General features: G+C 48.1%; 1 protein-coding gene across 1 annotated transcript in view; it reads right to left on the bottom strand.

Moving 5' to 3' along the window:
• URI1 (URI1 prefoldin like chaperone) overlaps nucleotides 1–16,778 on the bottom strand; it is a 150,837-nt gene that overhangs the window by 101,024 nt on the left and 33,035 nt on the right. The window contains exons 3-4 of the mRNA XM_089663031.1: nucleotides 9,868–9,946; nucleotides 4,012–4,147 (exon numbers count right to left, since the gene is read on the bottom strand). Of these exons, the coding sequence (XP_089519157.1) occupies nucleotides 4,012–4,147; nucleotides 9,868–9,946 (215 nt within the window). The remainder of the gene's footprint in view (nucleotides 1–4,011; nucleotides 4,148–9,867; nucleotides 9,947–16,778) is intronic.

Raw genomic sequence — 16,778 nt, 5'->3', positions numbered from 1 at the left:
CCCCACCGTTGGGGTCAGCGGGAGGAATAGATAGCGCCCCACCGTTGGGGTCAGCGGGAGGAATAGATAGCGCCCCACCGTTGGGGTCAGCGGGAGGAATAGATAGCGCCCCACCGTTGGGGTCAGCGGGAGGAATAGATAGCGCCCCACCGTTGGGGTCAGCGGGAGGAATAGATAGCGCCCCATCGTTGGGGTCAGCGGGAGGAATAGATAGCGCCCCATCGTTGGGGTCAGCGGGAGGAATAGATAGCGCCCCATCGTTGGGGTCAGCGGGAGGAATAGATAGCGCCCCATCGTTGGGGTCAGTGGGAGGAATAGATAGCGCCCCATCGTTGGGGTCAGTGGGAGGAAGAGAGCCCCATCGTTGGGGTCAGTGGGAGGAAGAGAGCCCCATCGTTGGGGTCAGTGGGAGGAATAGATAGCGCCCCATCGTTGGGGTCAGTGGGAGGAAGAGAGCCCCATCGTTGGGGTCAGTGGGTGGAAGAGAGCATCGTTGATGCCACCCTAGGAGTCACACCGGGTTAATGATGTCACTGCACAGGTGGGAGTACTGCATGCTAGTAGAAGGTCACACGCTCCATACCCAGGTAAGTTACAGCGGGTCCAACACAGCAATGGATCGGCAAAGCAGAATGTGAGTATAAGTGGGCCAGGCTGGGAAGGGATCCTTCCTCTTAACCACCTCCCGTCCGGCCGTTGTATATAAACGGCCTGACGGTGGCAGTGCAGGGTCGGGTGGCCGTTTATAAACTGTCTCCCCGCCCCCTGCTTGTGCGCCCTCCCTGTGATCCGGTGCCCATTGTGTCCATCGGACACAGTGGAACACCGATCGTCGTACGGGACCTCTGTGCGAGGTCCCGATCATGTGATCACTGATTGGCCAATCAGTGATCACATGCAGAGTTGTAAGCAAGATGTCACTTCTGACATCATTGCTTATTACGTGTGAAATCTGTGAATGATCACAGAGATCACATGGTACAGGGCTATTCACAACAGCCTTGTACCATGTGACAAGCTGTGACCAATCACAGCTCACACAGTAGTTCTCAATGAATGCAGCCAGAGAGAAAGAGAAATGATTGCTTTTACAGCCTTTATGGGTGTAAAAGCAATCAGTGTAAAAAAAAATATATATATAATCATTCCCCCACACAAGTAGTACAGTGTCACCATGGTGACACTGTACTGCTAGGGTGACAGTATGTAAAAAAAAAAAAACAAAACAAAAAAAAAAACAAATAATATAAAAAATAAAAAACCGTAAAAAAAAGTTTAAAAATTATTATTTTTGGTTATAAACTAATTTGGGTTATTTTTTTTTTTAATTAGAAAGATAACGGAATACATTTTGGCCAAGATTTATGATGAAATATTTTTTATTTGCAAAATTTTATAAGAAAAACACTTTTTTCAAAATTTTTCGACATTTTCATTTACATAGCAAAAAAAATAAAAATCCCAGTGGTGAATAAATACCACCAAAATAAAGCTTTATCTGTCTCAAAAAAATGCTAAAAAATTAATATGGGTACAGTGTTGCATGACCGCGCAATTGTCATTCAGAGTGTGATAGCGCTGAAAGCTGAAAATTGGCCTGGACAGGAAGGGGGGGAAAGTGTCCGGACTGGAAGGGGGGGGGGGGGGGAGTGTCCGGACTGGAAGGGGGGGGGAGTGTCCTGACTGGAAGGGGGGGGGAGTGTCCTGACTGGAAGGGGGGGGGAGTGTCCTGACTGGAAGGGGGGGGGAGTGTCCTGACTGGAAGGGGGGGGGGGGAAGTGTCCTGACTGGAAGGGGGGGGGGGGGGAAGTGTCCTGACTGGAAGGGGGGGGGGGGGGAAGTGTCCTGACTGGAAGGGGGGGGGGGAAGTGTCCGGACTGGAAGGGGGGGGGAAGTGTCCGGACTGGAAGGGGGGGGGAAGTGTCCGGACTGGAAGGGGGGGGGAAGTGTCCGGACTGGAAGGGGGGGGGAAGTGTCCGGACTGGAAGGGGGGGGAAGTGTCCGGACTGGAAGGGGGGGAAAGTGTCCAGACTGGAAGGGGGGGAAAGTGTCCAGACTGGAAGGGGGGGAAAGTGTCCAGACTGGAAGGGGGGGAAAGTGTCCAGACTGGAAGGGGGGGAAAGTGTCCAGACTGGAAGGGGGGGAAAGTGTCCAGACTGGAAGGGGGGGAAAGTGTCCAGACTGGAAGGGGGGGAAAGTGTCCAGACTGGAAGGGGGGGAAAGTGTCCAGACTGGAAGGGGGGGGAAAGTGTCCGGACTGGAAGGGGGGGAAAGTGTCCGGACTGGAAGGGGGGGAAAGTGTCCGGACTGGAAGGGGGGGGAAGTGTCCGGACTGGAAGGGGGGGAAGTGTCCGGACTGGAAGGGGGGGAAGTGTCCGGACTGGAAGGGGGGGAAAGTGTCCGGACTGGAAGGAGGGGAAAGTGTCCGGACTGGAAGGGGGGGAAAGTGTCCGGACTGGAAGGGGGGGAAAGCGTCCGGACTGGAAGGGGGGGAAAGCGTCCGGACTGGAAGGGGGGGAAAGTGTCCGGACTGGAAGGGGGGGAAAGCGTCCGGACTGGAAGGGGGGGAAAGCGTCCGGACTGGAAGTGGTTAAAGGGCTTAGCTTGCAAAGCTAGTAAGCACGCAGCCATGAAGTGGTTAAAGAATGAAATGAAGTCTTCCTACTAAAGTGATGTCAGCAGAGGAGTTCACAGACTAGGTTTGGCGAGGAGATAAATTGGATATTCCCTGGTGTGGGATGCATCAGTGCCGGAGCTGGATCCTGAATCTCACTGAAAGCATTTAAGGAGCCTGATTACCATCCTCCCTAATCAAGAGGGAAAGGGGAAGAGCTGCAAAAGTCTCATTCCTCCTCTGTCACTACATGAATCTATAAGCCACCCCTGCGTTCTATTAAGCCCAATCCAACTCTCAATTGCAATCCGCCAAATGCAGTCCAGGTGCATTAAACCCCCCAACAGTACAATCAGTCTGTATACGCAGTGAAGCATGCTTGTTATACTCACTGTGGAACCTAAGAGGTTAAGCCTCTGCATTGTTTAAAAAGACTGATCCTGATGGGGGGGGGTGAGAGAGAGATGGGGGGGTGAGAGAGATACGGGGGGGGTGAGAGAGATGGGAGGTGAGAGAAAAAAAGATGGGGGGTGAGAGAAAGAGAGAGATGGGGGGTGAGAGAAAGAAAGAGATGGGGGGTGAGAGAAAGAAAGAGATGGGGGGTGAGAGAAAGAAAGAGATGGGGGGGTGAGAGAAAGAGAGAGATGGGGGTGCGAGTGACGTGGGGGGTAAGAGTGAAAGAGAGCGATGGGGGGTGAGAGAGAGAGAGATGGGGGGTGAGAGAGATGGGGGGTGAAAGAGAGGTGGGGGGTGAAAGAGAGGTGGGGGGTGAGAGAGAGATGGGGGGTGAGAGAGATGGGGGGTGAGAGAGATGGGGGGTGAGAGAGAGAGAGATGGGGGTGAGAGATTAGCTTCTTCCCTGGCCAAAGAGGTTGCCTTCATTTTCTTTTTTTTAGGCTTTCTTTCCTTTAATTTCACCAGGTGATCTGGCCAATAAGTCTGTTGTTGTCCACAGAACAAGCTCTCCTGCAGATGTAGCAGATAGAGGGTTGAGACAAACCATTTACTACTGACAGGTGTGCTTAAAATGATCAGCTTTTATTTACGTAAAGCTTTTTATTCCAAAAGGAACAACACTGTCTGCTGTGACTGATGAGCTGGAGTTTGGCTTCAATGTGTTGGTGTATTTAAATCTGCTAGTTCATCTAACACTCCCCTCCCCCCAACACTGACAATGCTCCTGTCTGTTGTGCTCCCAATGCTCCTACATCCAGGGTGGGGGCCTAAAAAAAAAAAAAAAAAAGAAAACTAATGCAGCCACCACATTGAATGATTGGCTTGCTGCAATTTATTACATTTTTGATTGTGGGTTAAATACGGCTTTAATGTGCTCACGGGCATAATCGAGCCACAAATTACAAGAAAAAAATAAAAAATACACACTGGTATGTACTCACGTTTTTTTCTGTGGTCAACTAAACCCATGGCTTGTTTGGCTGAACATTTGGCAAACCAGTTGTCCCCGAGCAAAACAGTGACTTCGTTGGTTTGGACGAGGCGACCGGGCATAAAAGCTAGCGGGCCGAAGGGTACCTAAGAAAGAAAGAACAGTACATTGCAAGCTGGAGGGGTCCAAGTGACAGCAGAAAGGCAAAAGGAACCAAGAAACTATTTCACTGACACCGAAGTCTGGGCACAAAAACTTTCATATCATTACAATGTTCAGTAGCAATGCTGTGGGTAAGGCCCAGCAGGTTCTGCACCAATGGCTTCCTGCAGAAAGCTCCAGACGAGCAGTGTTGTGGGTCCTCCTATGGTTCCTTACAGCAGGAGTCTTCAAACTTTCCAAACAAAGGGCCGGTTTACTGTCCCTCAGACCTGGAAGGGGCCAGACTGTAGAAAGTGGGAGTAGAAAATGCCCTGGGAGTAAACAATGCTACATCATTGGCGTCAGTGGGAGGAATAATGCCCCATCGTTGGTATCAGTGGGAGGAATAATGCCCCATCATTGGTGTCAGTGGGAGGAATAGTGCCCCATCGTTGGTGTCAGTGGGAGGAATAGTGCCCCATCGTTGGTGTCAGTGGGAGGAATAGTGCCCCATCGTTGGTGTCAGTGGGAGGAATAGTGCTCCATCGTTGGTGTCAGTGGGAGGAATAGTGCTCCATCGTTGGTGTCAGTGGGAGGAATAGTGCTCCATCGTTGGTGTCAGTGGGAGGCATAGTGCCCCATTGTTGGTGTCAACGGGAGGCATAGTGCCCCATTGTTGGTGTCAATGGGAGGCATAATGCCCCATCGTTGGTATCAGTGGGAGGAATAGTGCCCCATTGTTGATGTCAGTAAAAGGTATAGTGCCCCATCATTGGTGTAATTGAGAGGAATAGTGCCCCATCATTGGTGTCAGTGGGAGGAATAGTGCCCCATCATTGGTGTCAGTGGGAGGAATAGTGCCCCATCATTGGTGTCAGTGGGAGGAATAGTGCCCCATCATTGGTGTCAGTGGGAGGAATAGTGCCCCATCATTGGTGTCAGTGGGAGGAATAGTGCTCCATCATTGGTGTCAGTGGGAGGAATAGTGCTCCATCATTGGTGTCAGTGGGAGGAATAGTGCTCCATCATTGGTGTCAGTGGGAGGAATAGTGCTCCATCATTGGTGTCAGTGGGAGGAATAGTGCTCCATCATTGGTGTCAGTGGGAGGAATAGTGCTCCATCATTGGTGTCAGTGGGATGAATAGTGCCCCATCGTTGGTGTCAACGGGAGGCATAGTGCCCCATTGTTGGTGTCAACGGGAGGCATAGTGCCCCATTGTTGATGTCAACGGGAGGCATAGTGCCCCATTGTTGGTGTCCGTGGGAGGAATAGTGCCCCATCATTGGTGTCAGTGGGAGGAATAGTGCCCCATCATTGGTGTCAGTGGGAGGAATAGAGCCCCATCATTGGTGTCAGTGGGAGGAATAGAGCCCCATCATTGGTGTCAGTGGGGGGAATAGTGTCCCATCATTGGTGTCAGTGGGAGGAATAGTGCCCCATCATTGGTGTCAGTGGGAGGAATAGTGCCCCATCATTGGTATCAGTGGAAGGAATAGTGTCCCACTGTTGTGTCAATGTTAGGAATAGTGCCCTATTGTTGGTGTCAATGGGAGGAATAGTGCGCCCCCACCCCCGTCATTGCTGTCAATGGGAGGAACAGTGCCCCATTGTTGGTGTTAATCAGAGGAATAGTGCCCCATCATTGGTGTCAGTGGGAGGAATAGTGTCCCATCATTGGTATTAGTGGGAGGAATAGTGTCCCATCATTGGTCTCAGTGGGAGGAATAGTGCCCCATCATTGGTGTCAGTAGAAGGAATAGTGCCCCATCATTGGTCTCAGTGGAAGGAATAGTGCCCCATCATTGGTCTCAGTGGAAGGAATAGTGCCCCATCGTTGGTGTCAGTGGGAGGATTAGTGCCCCATCACTGGTGTTAATGAGAGGAATAGTGCCTCATTGTTGGTGTCAGTGGGAGGAATAGTGCCTCATCGTTGGTATTAATGGAAGGAATAGTGCCCCATCATTGGTGTCAGTGGAAGGAGTAGTGCCCCATCATTGGTGTCAGTGAAAGGAGTAGTGCCCCATCATTGGTATCAGTGCAAGGAACAGTGCCCATTGTTGGTGTCATTGGGGGAGAATAGTGCCCCATCATTGGTGTCAGTGGGAGGAACAGTGCCTCATTGTTGGTGTCAATGGGAGGAATAGTAAATCATCAATGGTATTAATTGAAGGAATAGTGCCCCATCATTGTCGTCAATGGAAGGAATAGTGCCCCATTGTTGGTGTCAGTGGAAGGAATAGTGGCCCATTGTTGGTGTCAGTGGGGGAGAATAGTGCTTCAAGGGCCTGATAAAGGCAAAGGGTGGCATCCGACTCCGGGCCACAGCGTGGAGACCACTGTCCTACAAGACTCAATGATAGTTGGGAGGACCTACAGCACCCACCTGGCAGGGGAGGGTAGGGGGAAGCAAAAAACATGGAATGGTAAAATAGCAGCAGTATTATCTCTGCAAGAAAGGAAATAGACTTTCGGCCTGCTAAAGAGGTTAAAAAAAAAATCACCCTCTTCTATGAAAGGGTGGGTGCAGCGGCCCGGTTCATCTCTCCCACAGTCCTGCTCCCTGCACAGGCTATGTATAGCACAGCGATGATGTCACTGTTTCTTTTACAAGGCAAGATCTGGAATTGTAAAGGGATTAGGTGCCCACAAAGTGGATTTATATCCTTTGTGGCTGTTGAGGAATATTGCTTAAAGGGTAACTCCACTTCTATTGAGAGAAACCCATTCCCCTCTGGGTGATCTCTGTACATTGCAGGGATTTTACCAAACTTTGTTGCAGATTCCTACCTTTTGTCATTCTGAAGCAATATCTGTCTGTGTCTATGTGCAAAATGAATGTGAATGGGATTGATTTCATAATTATCCAATCAGCTGTTGCACTTGCAGGGTTCGAATGAGGAAAGTGGCAGGGTCTGCACCCCTTTAGACGTGATTTCCCTTTGGGAGTAACTAACCAAAAAAAAAAAAAAAGGCATTTTTTTGTCACAGGAGATGGCCAAAATCTGACTTGTTTCTTAGTGCAGACTTCTGGGAAAGTCAGTGACCAATCACAGAAGCAGGAAATGCCATTTCTGGGGGGGGTCCTGTGCACCATCTGTATACAGAACGTCTCCAGGCTGCCATATTGCATTTAACAGAAACTGACAACGCTGCAGATTGAAAAGGAAAGGTTAATAACATGCAAATTACGTCACAATTGTATATGCTATAATTTTTTTTATTTGCCATTTTTTCCCATGAAAGCGGAGTTAACCTTTTAAGGCCAGTTCACACTCCATGCGTTTCAGTTGCTTTTTTTCAGCATCCAAAACGCACAGAAAGTAGGTGATTTGGTTGTCAATGTCATAGTTCACATCAGTGCTTGCAGTTCCAGTGCGTTCCGGATGCAGGAGAAAAAAAAAAAAAAGTAGAACAGGCTGCATTTTAACTGCACACAACTGTACTGGAACGCGGTAAAACGCATCAAAAACGCATCGGAACGCACATGTCCCTATCTCACCACTTCCCGTCCAGCCGTCAGTGGGTGGAAGAGAGCCCCATTGTTGGGGTCAGTGGGTGGAAGAGAGCCCCATTGTTGGGGTCAGTGGGTGGAAGAGAGCCCCATCGTTGGGGTCAGTGGGAGGAATAGTGCCCCATCGTTGATGCCACCCTAGGAGCGGGTCACACCGGGTTGATGATGTCACTGCACAGGTGGGAGTACTGCATGCTAGTAGAAGGTCACACGCTCCATACCCAGGTAAGTTACAGCGGGTCCAACACAGCAATGGATCGGCAAAGCAGAATGTGAGTATAAGTGGGCCAGGCTGAGAAGGGATCCTTCCTCTTAACCACCTCCCGTCCGGCCGTTGTACATAAAAAGCCGGATGGTGGCAGAGCAGTGTCGGGTGGCCGTTTATAAACGGCCTCCCAGCCCCCTGCTTGTGCGCACTTCACTGGGAGCGCGCAGCACTGCAATCCGATGCCCACTGTTTCCTCCGGACACAGTGGAACACCAATCGTCGTACGGGACCTCTCTGCGAGGTCCCGATCATGTGATCACTGATTGGCCAATCGGTGATCACATGCAGAGTAGTAAGCAAAATGTCACTTCTGACATCATTGCTTACTACATGTGAAATCTGTGAATGATCACAGAGGTCACATGGTACAGGGCTATTCACAACAGCCTTGTACCATGTGACAAGCTGTGACCAATCACAGCTCACACAGTATTTCTCAATGGCTGCAAGAATGCAGACAGAGAGAAAGAGAAATGATTGCTTTTACAGCCTTTGTGTAAAAGCAATCAGTGTAAAAAAAAAAAATCTTCATCACCCCCCACAAGTAGTACAGGGTCACCATGGTGACACTGTACTGTAGGGTGACAGTATTTTTAAAAAAATAAAAAAACATAAATAATAAAAAAAAAAAATGTACAAAAAAAAGTGTTTAAAAATTATAATTTTTGGTTATAAACTAATTTGGGTTTTTTTTTTTACTAAAAAGATAAACGGAATACATTTTGGCCAAGATTTATGAAGAAATATTATTTATTTGCAAAATTTTATACGAAAAACACTTTTTGGACATTTTCATTTACATAGCAAAAAAAGTAAAAATCCCAGTGGTGAATAAATACCACCAAAATAAAGTTTTATCTGTCTCAAAAAAATGCTAAAAAATTCATATGGGTACAGCGTTGCATGACCGCGCAATTGTCATTCAAAGTGTGATAGCGCTGAAAGCTGAAAATTGGCCTGGGCAGGAAGGGGTGGGAAAGTGTCCCGACTGGAAGGGGGGGAAAGTGTCCGGACTGGAAGGGGGGGAAAGTGTCCCGACTGGAAGGGGGGGGGGGGGAAAGTGTCCCGACTGGAAGGGGGGGGGGGGGGGAAGTGTCCCGACTGGAAGGGGGGGAAAGTGTCCCGACTGGAAGGGGGGGAAAGTGTCCCGACTGGAAGGGGGGGAAAGTGTCCCGACTGGAAGGGGGGGAAAGTGTCCCGACTGGAAGGGGGGGAAAGTGTCCCGACTGGAAGGGGGGGGAAATTGTCCCGACTGGAAGGGGGGGAAAGTGTCCCGACTGGAAGGGGGGGAAAGTGTCCCGACTGGAAGGGGGGGAAAGTGTCCCGACTGGAAGGGGGGGAAAGTGTCCCGACTGGAAGGGGGGGAAAGTGTCCCGACTGGAAGGGGGGGAAAGTGTCCCGACTGGAAGGGGGGGAAAGTGTCCCGACTGGAAGGGGGGGAAAGTGTCCCGACTGGAAGGGGGGGAAAGTGTCCCGACTGGAAGGGGGGGAAAGTGTCCGGACTGGAAGGGGGGGAAAGTGTCTGGACTGGAAGGGGGTGAAAGTGTCTGGACTGGAAGGGGGGGAAAGTGTCTGGACTGGAAGGGGGGGAAAGTGTCTGGACTGGAAGGGGGGGAAAGTGTCCGGACTGGAAGGGGGGGAAAGTGTCCGGACTGGAAGGGGGGGAAAGTGTCCGGACTGGAAGTGGTTAAATTGAAGAAAAAGAGATGGGGAAAACATGAACTGGAACGCATCAAAAATGCACTGAAAAGCACTTGTCTCTACTTAAATTGAAAGAAAAAGAGAGGGAAAAAAAATGAACTGGAACGCATCAAAAACATGCATGCAGACATACATCCGGACTGTGTTTCTATAGTACCGGCTACTAAAAGAACTTTTAGGTTCAGCTTTAAAATGTGACCGCTCTCTATTCAGAGCCCAGAGAGGAAACAGAAGAATACCTACCATGATATCATAGGACAGCCTATCGGGCAAAGACCCGAGTCTCTCCTGGAGGGCGTCATAGTCACTTTCTACCTTCTTCCTGGAGGAAACAGACACTTCAATTAGCAAATACAGAAAAATCACAAAGCAGCCATTCCTGCAAGAAATACACGGCGGCAAACAAGAACGATAAAACATTTTTTTTATCAAAAACTGCGTGCTTGTGCCATAGATAGGTGATGTAGACTGATCCAGGTTCTGTAGACTGATCCCGCTGCTGTAGACCCATCCCGCTGCTGTAGACCCATCCCGCTGCTGTAGACCCATCCCGCTGCTGTAGACCCATCCCGCTGCTGTAGACCCATCCCGCTGCTGTAGACTCATCCCGCTGCTGTAGACCCATCCCGCTGCTGTAGACTCATCCCGCTGCTGTAGACCCATCCCGCTGCTGTAGACCGATCAAGGTGCCGTAGACTCATCCCGGTGCCGTAGACTCATCCCGGTGCCGTAGACTCATCCCGGTGCCGTAGACTCATCCCGGTGCCGTAGACTCATCCCGGTGCCGTAGACTCTTCCCGGTGCCGTAGACTCTTCCCGGTGCCGTAGACTCATCCCGGTGCCGTAGACTCATCCCGGTGCCGTAGACTCATCCCGCTGCTGTAGACCCATCCCGGTGCCGTAGACTGGAGTCAGGTTTATATAAGCCAAGCCATAACGATTTCATGGTTTAGGACAGAGTGGGGGAGGAGCAGATCCCCTCACTGGTAAAATATCATCAGGACAGGAAGTGAGGGGAAAGCTCTTTCTCTATAAATGGTTGATACATGAAGTGAGGGTGTCCCCACACTGGGGATGAATGAACAGAACCGTGCCAGAGTCTGCATGTTCCCCCTCACCACTCCCCCCCCCAGTCTGCGCTTTAGTTAATGGTCCCCATTGTGTCCTATAGTGGTTGTAAACCTCAGACATGAAATAGGAACAAAGCATGTCTCTCTAAAGTGTGTATTTGTCTCAGTAAAGAACACTAAGGCTCATTTCTGTCTGCTGCCTCCTTCCTCTACTATCTGCATGAGTCACTTCTGACACGTTTTCATGACACCAAAGGTGACAGGGGAGGGAGCTCCAACACATGTCATTTGATTAGCTGTGGCCAAACCACAGCGAAGCACAAAAAAAAAAACCCTGAATGAATTGATGTCATTCAGGTAAATGATTGCTTATAGCAAAGTAATTCTTTGCTATAAGCAAATTGTGTAAAAAAAAAAAATAATAAAAATACTGATCACTTCCCCAAAGTAGTACAATGTTACTATGGTAACACTGTACTACTTTGGTCATAGTGAAATATGAAAAAAAAATCTTAAAAAAAAGAAAAAAAATGTAATAAAAAATTAAAAATAATAAAAAAAAAAAAAAAAAAATGTTCTCATACTGTCACCAGTGTCCATGATCACCGCCATGCCAGTTCTATGATGACGCTGTACTGCACTGGTGACAGTATGTAAAAAAAAAATAGTGAAAATAATTTTTTGCATTTTTTCATTTTCCGAAAAATTATGACAAAAAAAATACAACTTCAAAAACCTCTCCATGCCTGTTATGAAATACATTGGACTGTCTACTCTGCAAAAAGGGGTCATTTGGGGGATATCTGTCCCGTCCTGACATTTGGGGGGATATCTGTCCCGTCCTGACATTTGGGGGGATATCCGTCCCGTCCTGACATTTGGGGGATATCCGTACCGTCCTGACATTTGGGGGATATCTGTCCCGTCCTGACATTTGGGGGGATATCTGTCCCGTCCTGACATTTGGGGGGATATCTGTCCCGTCCTGACATTTGGGGGATATCTGTCCCGTCCTGACATTTGGGGGATATCTGTCCCGTCCTGACATTTGGGGGATATCTGTACTGTCCTGACATTTATGGATATCTGTCCTGTCCTGACATTTGGGGGATATCTGTCCCGTCCTGACATTTGGGGGATATCTGTACCGTCCTGACATTTGGGGGATATCTGTACTGTCCTGACATTTGGGGGATATCTGTACCGTCCTGACATTTGGGGGATATCTGTCCCGTCCTGACATTTGGGGGATATCTGTCCCGTCCTGACATTTGGGGGATATCTGTCCCGTCCTGACATTTGGGGGATATCTGTACTGTCCTGACATTTATGGATATCTGTCCTGTCCTGACATTTGGGGGATATCTGTCCCGTCCTGACATTTGGGGGATATCTGTCCTGTCCTGACATTTGGGGGATATCTGTCCTGTCCTGACATTTGGGGGATATCTGTACTGTTCTGACATTTGGGGGATATCTGTACTGTCCTGACATTTGGGGGATATCTGTACCGTCCTGACATTTATGGATATCTGTACTGTTCTGACATTTGGGGGATATCTGTACTGTTCTGACATTTGGGGGATATCTGTACTGTTCTGACATTTGGGGGATATCTGTACTGTCCTGACATTCTTGGACCTCAAGAAATTAGATTGGCTGTCAGTACTTCAGGATTGATCAATATTCAGATCTATACCATAGTTTGTGAACTCTATAACTTTCCTACAAACTAAAAAATACATCCTAATTTGGGTTATTTTTTTATAACAGATACAAAGAAAAACGTGTTTTTTTTCAAACTTTGCTAAATTATCAAAAAAATACCGAAAACAATAAAAACCCCAGCGGTGATTAAATATCACCAAAAGAAAGCTCTAGTTGTGTGAAGAAAATGATAAAATATTAGTTTGGGTACAATGTTGTACGACCGCGCAATTGTCATTCAAAGTGTGAGAGCGCTGAAACCTGAAAACTAGCCTGGGCAGGAAGGTGTAAAATTGCCCGGTATTGAAATGGTTAATCCAATGGTGCCGACAATGATTTCAAAAATCGGTCGTTTTTCACGAATTTTCCAGCATGCCCAATAAACAAAATGGGGAAAAACCACGCCACTGCCCCTCTAACGGAGCGAAAATCGGCCGATTATTCTTAGGTCCGATTTGTTTGTATAAAAAAATCATTAGAAAATCGACCTGTGTATGGCCGGCCTTAGGACCCGCAGATATATTCGTGCCAACACAACTACACCCATTAGTAAATTCCACGCACACATTAAAAGGCACGGGATTTATTTTAGGATCCTCATTTTAAACTTTCCTCTAAATGAACGAGGGGCGATGCGGATTTAACGTGCCTCCTGTATACAAATTTTGTGCGTCTCGGTTTTATGCGGTTTTTGCCGGCGCGCACGACTTTGAGCCGAGCTATATTTGTTATTTATGAACGCGGCGCGCTTTCATCTTTTATCTTTAATGGAAACTTTCGAGATTATATTGTGTCTGTGTGCACTAAAAATAATTTCAGCGCGTTTTTTAATTGGGAAAATATTTTTCGTCAACATTTGCGCGGGTTTTGTTCGGCACGCTCACGTTAAATCAAGAATACTATCTTCATTGTAGTTATTTATTTACTCTTTAGGAAGTATACAGATCAAGAATGTCTTCAGGGAATCTAGGAGCCGTCTAAAAAAAGTAGGAGCCGGTTTAGGCGTAGTGTGGGTTGTCAGCGCCCGGGGCAAGGCAACATTTGGGCGACAAGCTTCATACGATGCGATTTTCGGCGCCCCAATCACAGCAAAACTGCACCACATTTTGGGTGCAGTTGAACATAATGGTACCTGAACCTGCGTTTTGCGAACACGATCCCAAAACGCCCGGGTGTGAATGGAGCCGCCCTGCTTCACACACATACGATTCTGGATGCGTTTTCAAACTCACAGATTCGCATGACAGTCTAGATATTACGTGTTCCTATTGAGGTGGTTCACACAGATGAAATCCACACGCATTGCGTTTTGAGTGCTATTACGAAAAGGGTCCTGTGCGGGTTTGTAGCCATGCATTCCAGACTTGCAAGTGTTAGAGAAGAGTGGCATGTGTAGATAAGTGTTCACATAGGCGCTTTTGCATTGAAGTCGACGGGAGGCGCTTTCGCATTGACGTCAACGGGAGGTGCTTTCGCATTGACGTCAACGGGAGGTGCTTTCGCATTGACGTCAACGGGAGGTGCTTTCGCATTGACGTCAACGGGAGAAGCTTTCGCATTGACGTCAACGGGAGGCGCTTTCGCATTGAAGTCAACGGGAGGCGCTTTCGCATTGAAGTCAACGGGAGGCGTTTTCGCATTGAAGTCAACGGGAAGCTATTTCGCATTGACGTCAACGGGAGGCGCTTATGCATTAACGTCAACGGGAGGCGCTTTCGCATTGACGTAAACGGGAGGCGCTTATGCATTGACGTCAACGGGAGGAGCTTATGCATTGACGTCAACGGGAGGCGCTTTCGCATTGACGTCAACGGGAGGAGCTTATGCATTGACGTCAACGGGAGGCGCTTTCGCATTGACGTCAACGGGAGGCGCTTTCGCATTGACGTCAACGGGAGGCGCTTTCGCATTGACGTCAACGGGAGGCGCTTTCGCATTGACGTCAACGGGAGGCGCTTTCGCATTGACGTCAACGGGAGGCGCTTTCGCATTGACGTCAACGGGAGGCGCTTTCGCATTGACGTCAACGGGAGGCGCTTTCGCATTGACGTCAACGGGAGGCGCTTTCGCATTGACGTCAACGGGAGGCGCTTTTGCATTGAAGTCAGCGGGAGGCGCTTTCGCATTGACGTCAATGGGAGGTGCTTTCGCATTGAAGTCAACGGGAGGCGCTTTCGCATTGAAGTCAACGGGAGGCGCTTTCGCATTGACGTCAATGGGAGGTGCTTTCGCATTGAAGTCAACGGGAGGCGCTTTTGCATTGACGTCAATGGGAGGCGCTTTTGCATTGATGTCAACGGGAGGCTCAAGAAGAAGCACATTAAGGTTCTGGAGTGGCCTAGCCAGTCTCCAGACCTTAATCCGATTGAAAATCTGTGAATGGAGCTGAACGTTCGAGTTGCCAAACTTCAAAATCCCTCCTGAGATGTGTGCAAACCTGGGGGCCGACTACAGGAAACCTCTGACCTCTGTGATTGCCAACAAGGGATTTGCCACCAAGTACTAAGCCATGTTTTGTGAAGGGGATCAAATCCTTGAACATGCAGATCAGTCATCATTTGTTAGACACATTTCTGCTGAATTTGTTGTTGCTATTCTGCCTCTCAGTGTTACAATACACCGAACATTCGATTTGTAGACCGATCATTTCTTTGTGAGGGGCAAACATTCAACATCAGCAGGGGAGCAAATACGCATTTCCTTCACTGTACATACACACACATACATACATATATACACACACTTATACATACATATATGGGGCAGCACAGTGGCTAAATGGTTAGCACTTCCTCCCGGCAGTACTAGGGCCGTTGGTTCGTATCCAAACCACGGCACCACCTGCCTGGAGTTTGCATGTTCTCCCTGTGCCTGCGTGGGTTTCCTCCGGGTACTCCGGTTTCCTCACACACTCCAAAGACATGCTGGTAGATGAATTGACTCCTGTCTAAATTGGCCCTCATAGGTGTATGTATGAATGTGAGTTAGGGACCTTAGATTGTATGCCCCTTGAGGGTTAGGGACCTTAGATTGTACACCCCTTGAGGGTTAGGGACTGATGGGAATGTACAATATATATGTAAAGTGCTGCGTAAACTGACAGCGCTATATAAGTACCTGTAATAAATATATACACACAAACACACATACACACACACATATACATACATATACACACACACCCATATACATATATACACACACACATACAGTCAGGTCCATAAATATTGGGACATCGACACAATTCAAAAATTCAAAAAATCCACAATGGATTTGAAATGAAACAAACAAGATTTGCTTTAACTGCAGACTGTCGGCTTTAATTTGAGGGTATTTACATCCAAATCAGGTGAACGGTGTAGGAATTACAACAGTTTGCATATGTGCCTCCCACTTGTTAAGGGACCAAAAATAATGGGACAGAATAATAATCATAAATCAAACTTTCACTTTTTAATACTTGGTTGCAAATCCTTTGCAGTCAATTACAGCCTGAAGTCTGGAACGCATAGACATCCCCAGACGCTGGGTTTCATCCCTGGTGATGCTCTGCCAGGCCTCTACTGCAACTGTCTTCAGTTCCTGCTTGTTCTTGGGGCATTTTCCCTTCAGTTTTGTCTTCAGCAAGTGAAATGCTCAATCGGATTCAGGTCAGGTGATTGACTTGGCCATTGCAGAACATTCCACTTCTTTCCCTTAAAAACTCTTTGGTTGCTTTTGCAGTCTGCTTTGGGTCATTGTCCATCTGCACTGTGAAGCGTCCAATGAGTTCTGAAGCATTTGGCTGAATATGAGCAGATAATATTCCCGAAACACTTCAGAATCCATCCGGCTGCTTCTGTCAGCAGTCACATCATCAATAAATACAAGAGAAGCAGTTCCATTGGCAGCCATACATGCCCACGCCATGACACTACCACCACCATGCTTCACTGATGAGGTGGTATGCTTAGGATCATGAGCAGTTCCTTTCCTTCTCCATACTCTTCTCTTCCCATCACTCTGGTACAAGTTGATGTCGGTCTCATCTGTCCATAGGATGTTGTTCCAGAACTGTGAAGGCTTTTTTAGATGTCGTTTGGCAAACTCTAATCTGGCCTTCCTGTTTTTGAGGCTCACCAATGGTTTCCATCTTGTGGTGAACCCTCTGTATTCACTCTGGTGAAGTCTTCTCTTGATTGTTGACTTTGACACACATACACCTACCTCCTGGAGAGTGTTCTTGATCTGGCCAACTGTTGTGAAGGATGTTTTCTTCACCAGGGAAAGAATTCTTCCGTCATCCACCACAGTTGTTTTCCGTGGTCTTCCGGGTCTTTTGGTGTTTCTGGGCTCACCGATGCGTTCCTTCTTTTTAAGAATGTTCCAAACAGTTGT

This window comes from Staurois parvus, unplaced genomic scaffold (genome assembly GCF_062004578.1).
Source record: "Staurois parvus isolate SC_StPar_1 unplaced genomic scaffold, SC_StPar_1.0 ptg001614l, whole genome shotgun sequence".
Lineage (NCBI taxonomy): Eukaryota > Metazoa > Chordata > Amphibia > Anura > Ranidae > Staurois > Staurois parvus.
The sequence above is the reverse complement of the archived record's forward strand: the minus strand, read 5'-3'. Positions and strand labels throughout refer to the sequence as shown.